The 7,983-nt window shown below is 70.4% G+C and overlaps 1 protein-coding gene across 1 annotated transcript in view; it reads right to left on the bottom strand.

Annotated features, from left to right (window-relative positions):
- The window catches only part of KCNH2 (potassium voltage-gated channel subfamily H member 2), a 25,554-nt gene extending 18,438 nt beyond the window's left edge, over positions 1-7,116 (bottom strand). The window contains 5 exon segments of the mRNA XM_027669917.1: positions 859-1,073; positions 2,015-2,512; positions 2,841-3,005; positions 6,552-6,782; positions 7,074-7,116. Of these exon segments, the coding sequence (XP_027525718.1) occupies positions 859-1,073; positions 2,015-2,512; positions 2,841-3,005; positions 6,552-6,782; positions 7,074-7,116 (1,152 nt within the window).
- Positions 7,117-7,983: the final 867 nt, after the last annotated feature.

Here is a 7,983-nt window from a genome sequence, read left to right as displayed (position 1 = left end):
CCCTGCACAGGGCAGGCACGGCACCGGGGTGAGGGGTGCCCTGCACAAGGCAGGCACGGCACCGGGGTGAGGGGTGCCCTGCACTGGGGTGAGGGGTACCCAGCACAGGGCAGGCATGGCACTGGGGTGAGGGGTGCCCTGGTCGGGGGGTGTCTGCCACCTGTGCCCCACTGGGAGACCCCAGGGACTGATGTACCTCGGGTGGTCTGCCCCAGCCACATGACTCCCACCATGGCACCCACTGGCACCAGAACACTGTGGCCACAACCCCCCTGGTCGGTCTCCCTGAGGGACTCGGTGCCAGAGTGGGGGTACAGTGGCCTCCAATCCTGCCACACTGGCCCCTCTGGCCCCACCAAGGCTGGGGCACTCCAGGGACCCAGTGGTGCCCTTGGCACCAGTATCTACTCCCACTGCCTCCCACTGCACTCCGGCACCTCCCAGTGGGCTCCAGCTCCTGCTGGAGCATCCCCTGGGCTCCGGTCATGCCCCCAGCACCACTCGCCCACCTTGGCATTGCCCAGCCACCTCCTGCAGCACCCAGACACCTCCGGCACCACCTGGCCACCTCTGGCACTGTCCATCCCCTCTGGGGATGGCACTGCTTGGCCATGTCATCACTGCCCGGCCACCTCCAACACCATTCAGACACCCTGTCACTGCCTGGCCATCTCTGCACCACCTGGTCATCTCTGTCACTGCCGGGTCAACCTCTGCCACCTCACTTGGCCCCCTGGCATTGACCAGCCACCTCTGCCATCCCCTGGCCTCCACAGCACCACCTGGTCACCTCCAGCACCAGCTCGTCACCTTGGCACCGCCCAACCCGCGGGTTCCCCCGTCCCTCTGGGCTCCTACCTGTGTGACCTTCTCGGTGACGTTGTGGGTGCGGTCGCGCAGCTTGGTGGGGGCGATGATGGGGCGGGGGGCCGGGGGCGGGGCCAGGAGCCCCCCAGGCTGCAGGTCCACGAAGTTGAGGGTGATCTGTGGGATGCGGCCGATGGCCCGGAACCGCGCCAGGTCCGAGTCCGACGTGGAGTTGAGCAGAGCACTGCGCACGGCGGCCACTGCGCCTGCCAGGGGACACTGTCACCGGGGGACACGGACACCCGGGGGGACACGGACACCCAGGGGGGACACAGACACCCGGGGGGACATGGACACCCGGGGGGACATGGACACCCGGGGACACACGGACACCCAGGGGGACACGGACACCCGGGGGGACACAGACACCCAGGGGGACACGGACACCCAGGGGACACGGACACCCGGGGGGACACGGACACCCAGGGGACACGGACACCCGGGGGGACACGGACACCCAGGGGACATGGACACCCGGGGGGACACGGACACCCGGGGGGACACGGACACCCGGGGACACACGGACACCCGGGGGGACACGGACACCCGGGGGGACACGGACACCCGGGGGTCCCACAGTGGGCAGGGCACTGGGGGGACATGGACCCTGGATCCCGGGGTGCGTCCCATGGCTCCCCAAGGCTCCTGGGGCAGGGGTCCCACAGCTCCCCACAGATCCCAGGGTTGGGGTCCCACAGCAGGTAAAGCGAGTGGGGAGCTCCAGGGCAAGGGGGCCCCCTCAGCCATGTGCCACAGGAGCCCCCCCAGGACCTGTGGAGCTGCTCTCAGTTACCCTTAATATCATTATAATTATTGTCCCTTCTCTTAATGCGCTTAAAGAGCTCCAGGGCCAACAAGGTGATTCCCGTGGTGATTCCCGTGGCGATTCCCACGGTGATTCCTGAGGTTCAATGTGGCTGAGGGGGGGGGGGGGCCTGTAGGGTGGGCGGGGGGGTTCCAGTGGTGATAGGGGGGTCGCAGGAGGCACAATGGGGGTCTCAGGGGTGATGGGGAGTTCCAGCCCCTTGCCAGCGCTTGGGCACTGCCGGGGGGTCCATGGGGAATGGGGGGTCACCAGGGTCTCTGGTTGTGGCTGCTCCAGTGTCCCCAGCCCCAAGGAGCGTCCCCTGTGCCGGCGGGGCCGTACCGGTGCTGGAGCCGCGGTGCAGGCCGGCGCTGGCGCTGGTGTGGCGGCTGTGGCAGCGCTTGTCCCCGTCACCCTTCATGGCCTCGATGTCATCGACGGACGACGCCCGGCGCAGGCTGCGGAGGCTCTCCCGGGACCGGCGCTCCCGGGACCGGCTCCGGGCCAGGCTGTGGTTGGCGAAGGCCAGCGCCAGGCGCTCGGCCCGCGGGGACGACTGTGTCACCGGCGGCTCGGGGTCCCCCATCAGCGCCGCCTCGTCCTCGGGACGGTCCCCGGTCCCGGGCTCCAGCGAGGATGAGGCATCCTCGGGGCCCGAGTCGCTGCCTGGCAGGGCCGGGTCCATGACCAGCGGGTCCACCACCCCTGGGTCCATGACCCCCGGGTCCACCACCCCCGGGTCCACGACCACCACGTCCGGCGGCTCCGGCGGCTCCGGGGGCAGCGACTGGCGGCTGCCGGTGAGCGCCAGCAGCTTCAGCCGCAGGGACCGGCTGCGCCCTGGGGGAAGGACAGGTCGGGGTCAGGGCTGGGGCTGGGGTCAGGGTCCAGCTCCAATCCCCTCCCCATGGTGCTGCTTCAGCCACAGGAACCGGCTGTGCCCTGGCGGGAAAGGACAGGGTGGGGGTCGGGGTCAGGGTTTCGCCTCAACCCCCACCAGTGTTGCCCAGCAGCACCGAGGCACCCTCTGCCCTCACCATGTGCCCTACAGTGCCCTGTGCCCCTGGGACATGGGGTCAGCAGGACCTGGGGTGACACAGGTCCCTTCCCCACCCGTGGGGACCCGAGGGGGGGGTGACCCAGGGGTTGGTGTCCCTGTCCCCTGTACCTGCAGGGCCCCAGGGGGCCGGGGTGACCCAGTGGTTGGTGCTGGGGGCCGGGGCCTCCCCCGGCTCGGGCTCCCTCACGGCCTCGAAGTTGAGGATGAACATGATGACGGCGCCATCCTCGTTCTTCACCGGCACCACGTCCACCAGGCACGGGAAGGAGCTGCCTGCGGGGAGGGGGGTCAGTGCCACGGGGGGACAGCACCCCCCTAGGGGCACCCCTGCCTGCCCCCCACCCCACATACTGGGGGACACTCCCCCGCCCCTCCTGGACACCCACTCCTGCCCCCACTCTGCTGGGCAACCCCTGTCCCTGCTGGGCACCTGCTCCTGGCCCCCAAACCATCTAAGCACCCCCTCCTGCCCCCCCCCTCCTGGGGGGCACCCCATCCGGGGGGGCATCCCATCCTGCCCCCCCATCCTGACTCAGCCAGGTGCAGCCCCCCCTGCAGCTGCACCACGGGGGGACACTGAGGCACGGGAGGGCAGAGGAGGGTGGGGGTGGTCCCCATCCCGCCCCCCCAAACGCTGCAGGCAGGGCCATGCGGGGAGGTGGGGGCACGGGGGGGCTCTGGGGGTGTGGGGCCGGGTTAAGCCGCTCAGAAGTCGTTAACAGCTGTGGCGTTAATCCGGTGCCACAGCTGGAGGGGGGGCCGGGGCGGTCAGGGCAGCCCGGGGTAATCTCTGTGTGATGGGGATGGGGGGGCATCCTGCCCCCTCCCGCGCCCCTCCCCCTAAGGGGACCCCGGGGGGACACAGGCGGGTGATAACAGGGGTGACACGTGGGTGACGCCACGGCACCGGATCACCCCCACGGCGTTGTCCTCCCTCTGTGTCCCCCCCGCTGGCGCCGGGCCCGGCAGCCTGGCAGGGCGGGTGCCAGCTGGCACCGTCCCCGTCCCTGTGCCCGCGGCGGGGGGATTCCCTGCTGCACGTGGGGCCGCGGGCCGGGGGCCAGCACAGGGTGGCCCGGGCCACCGCGGGGTCCCGGCCGAGCCACCGCCGTGGGGAATTAGTGGCACTAACACGTGGCCGCCGCCGCTGTCGGCTTCATCCGCCCCCGCGGGAATCCCGAGCCCCCGAGCCCAGGGACTCTGGCCCCCCCGGCCCACTGCCCACAGGGGAGTGGCCCAGGGTGGGGACTATGAGGGCACCAGCGGAGTGGGGGGTGATGGGGGGATCAATAGGGGGACCCTCGTGGCGAGGGTGATGGCAGGACCAATGAAGGGACCCCCGTGGTGGGGACACACACTGCACTGCAATGGGACCCCCCCGGCACATCAACCCCCTGCACCCCAACTGCACCCCTCACCTCCAGAGCTGCACCCCAAATCCACCCTGTACCCCCCACCCAGCACCCCCTGCATCACTGCCCAGAATGGCCAGGGGGCACTACCGGGAACCCCAAAGTGGGGGGACCCCCCTGCACCCCAAAGCCCTGTAGCCCCCCAACCTGCACCCCCATCCCTACACCCTACTCTGCACCCCCCGCACCCCCACACACGTAGCCTGCACCCCCAGACGTGCAGCCAGGACAGGGACACTCCGCTGGCACAGGGGGGACGGCCAAGCCCAGAGGTGCCACCTCGTGCCACGGTGACACAGCCCCGATCCAGCTCCTCGGTGCCCTCGGCCGCTCCCGCCCTGCGCTGACACCGGGGCCACGCACGGGGGGACCCCAAAAGCCACGGCAGCAACTGGGGGGCTGTGCACCCTCCCCATTCCCTGGGGACACTGCCCGGGGAGCCCGAGGTCCCACGGGTGCCACCACGGGGACACGGGTCCCCCGCGGGCGCCGTGACCTCCCGGCGTCCCCGGCGCCATAAACAACACGTCGGGAAGACGAATGGCTGCGGCAGCGGCGGCGACGCGGCGGCTCCACAGCCCCGCCACGGCCCCGCCACGGCCCTGCCACGGCTCTGCCACGGCACCGGGGACCGGGACACGCCGGGGGCTCGGGATGGGGGGACGTGGGGCGGGGGTCAGCATGACTCCAGGGGCACTCGTGGGGTGGCAGCGGCACGGGGAGCACGGGGAGCACCAGGAATGCCGCAGCCCAGCCACAAGGCCGGAGCCATCGGCAATAGGATCCCTGCCTCCCGTGCCGGGGGTGGGGGGGTGTCTCAGTGCAGTGAGGGGCAGCAACGGGACCCCATGAGACCCCCCCAAGCCAGCCCCACAGTGGCAGGTGGCACTGGCATTGTGTCACGGAGAGGGGCGCCCATGGTGGTACCACCACAGCCCCAGGGCCAAGACCCACCAAAACAGTCTCCAGGCACAGGGCCTGTCTGTGGGTGCAGGACACCCCAGATCCAGGGGTCACACACTGCCAGGGGGTCCCACCCCCTGTCCCACAGGGCAGCCGGTCCCCATGGAGGGCAGTCACGGTGGGGGGCCGCAGAGCACCCCCAGGACCCCTATCACACATCCCCAGGGGTCCAATAGCAACACCCAAGGCTTGGCAGAGGGTGGGATCCCCACACCCCTCGGGAGGCACAGCTGGGGTCCCCTGGGAGCCACAAGAAGGTCCCGGGCAGGAGTACGAGCCCCATCCCCATGCCTGGCACGGCTGGTGGCACCACCAGGGTGATTAGTGCCACCCTAATGAGGGCTCAGCACAGGGTGCGGGGGGGCACTCACATGCCACCTACACCCCACAGCCCCCGGCACACGCAATCCAAAGGGCACCGGGGCGTGCCGGGTGTGCCAGGCAGTGCCGTGGTGGCAAGGTGGGGGGCCCAGGGCCAGAAGCAGCGCCCTCCACCCCAGCCCAGCCCCATCAGGGCCCCCAGAGCCACCGTGGCTCCCGTGGTGCCGTGGCCACGCCGGCAGCTGGCACCAGCTTTGTTTACTCCGGCACCGGAACTAGGGCCGCGTGCCCAGAGCTGGGACACATGGCACTGGCACGAGGCCATGGTGAGGGGCAGCGCCGGCACCGCCAACGCGGGGTGCCAGCCCTGGCCTGGGCTCTGGGGGTCACAGCATCCACCCCCTGGCACGGGGACCCTGGGATGTCACTCTGTCCGGTGACCCCACACACACCCCAGAGGGACGGTGGAAATGTGACACTCGACACCGGCTCAGCCCCCGCCACTCCCGTGCCCTTGTCCCTGGCCCAGGTGACACGGTGCCCCCACACAGCCTGTCACCCCTCTGCGGGGGGGGGGCACTGCACACTGCTCCCAGCCCACAACCCCAGCCCCACAGCACACGACTTCCTGGGACCCCAGCTGGCTCCCTGGTTGGGAGCCACTGTGGCACTGGGGAGGGCTGCAGAGCCCTGGGGTGCCAGTGCCCCTCGAGAGCTGCCACCAGTGCCAGGCTCCCACCCTGCCCGAAGCCATCGTGGTACTGGGGAGCACTGCGGACCCCCGGGGGTGTCACAGCCAGTCAGGAGCTACCGGTGTCCCTCGGGAGCCACAAGTGCCAGGCTCCCACCTGTGCCAACACCTCATGCCACCCATGGCATTGGCAGGTGCTGGACGGGCACGGTGCAGGTCTGCCCCGTGCCTGCCGTCCCCCCGTGCCCGGCGCAGCCCCCCAGGGCAGTCGGTACCATCCCTGCAATAGAACAGACCCGCACCTCACGCTCCCACACGCGGTGTCCCCAGCACGGTCCCCCGTCCCCGGCTGTCCCCGCGCCCCGGGTCCGTCCCCGGCTGTCCCCGCGCCCCGGGTCCGTCCCCGGCTGTCCCCGTGCCCCGGGTCCGTACCGTCCTTGCGGTAGAAGCAGATCTCCACCTTGCGCTCCTCGGCCCCCAGCAGGGCCTGTGCGATCTGCGCGGCCGCGCGGCGCTGGGTGCGGGGCCCGTGCAGGAAGTCGCAGGTGCTGGGCTGCTGCATCACCTCGGCCCGCGAGTACCCGCAGAGCCGGCAGAACCCCTCGTTGCAGTAGATCACGGCGCAGTTCTCCACCCGCGCGTTCCCGATGATGAACTTGCGGCCTGGGGGGAGAGGGGACACGGGGGGTCAGGACCGAGCACCCCCAGCCTGGCAGCCCACCCGTCCATCCGTCCAGCCGTGGCTCTGGGCTCCCCAGGACAAACACCCTGTGAGTTGGCCCCCCTCCTCCCCAGGGACTCCCTAAGCTGATGGCACCACCACCATGGGGACCCCAGAACTGTGGGGACCCCATAGACACAGGGACACTCACCCCCACTGGGACCTGGGACCCCACAATTGCAGGGACCCAGGGACTCAAAACACTGCAGGGACCCCCCCAAGGACCCCACTACCATGAGCACTCAGGGACCCCCACCACTGCAGGGACGTCGTCATCATGGGGACCCCACAATGGCAGGCACCTCATCACAGCAGGGACCCCACAACAGGGACCCCAGAACTGCAGGGAGCTCATCATAAGGGGGACCCCACAACAGGGACCCCAGAACTGCAGGGAGCTCATCATAAGGGGGACCCCACAACAGGGACCCCAGAACTGCAGAGATCACACAGCACCCAGCACTGCAGGGACCTCATCACCACGGGGACCCCCAAATCTGCAGAGACCCCTTAAGGACACAGCTACCATGGGGACCCCCACTCCAAAGGCAGGGCTTCAGCCAGGCCAGACCCCCCAGCCACAGCCTGTCCCCCAGCACGGTAACACCCCCCAGCCCAGCCCGTGGGGCAGCATCGCCCCGTCACTGCCCTGTCCCCAGGGCCTGACCCCCACCAGATGCTGGGGACCCCCAGACCCTCCATTCCCACATGTCCCCCTGGTCTCCCTGCACCTGTGGCTGGGCAGCGGGCTGGGGGGGCCATGGGCCAGGTGGGACCCCCAGTCCCACAGCAGCCTGGGCCAGGGGCAGGGTCTCCATCACCCCTCGGGGACTGGGGGAACCCCTGAGCTGTGGGCTGCTGGGAGCCGGGGCGGGTGGTCCCCCCAGTCAGGCTTCTCCCCATCACCTCAAACCCACCCGGGGCTGGGGGCTGCTGGGGAGTTCTGGGGGCTTCTGGGGGCCAGGGTGGGCAGTGTCCCCCCTCTCCCCGAGCTGGGTTTGTCCCCAGTCACCCCAAACCCACCTGAGACTACCGTCTCCCTGGTCCTCCCCATCCCGGGTCCCCCCAGTGTCCCCTAACGCCCCCATCCCGGTCCCCGCCGCCCCGTCCCTCCCACCCCCGGCTCCCCCGGCCCCGCCCCTC

This window comes from Corapipo altera, unplaced genomic scaffold (genome assembly GCF_003945725.1).
Source record: "Corapipo altera isolate COAL_440 unplaced genomic scaffold, ASM394572v1 318, whole genome shotgun sequence".
NCBI classification, from domain to species: Eukaryota; Metazoa; Chordata; class Aves; order Passeriformes; family Pipridae; genus Corapipo; species Corapipo altera.
Note: the sequence above shows the minus strand (reverse complement) of the source record. Positions and strands in the feature narration are given on the sequence as shown.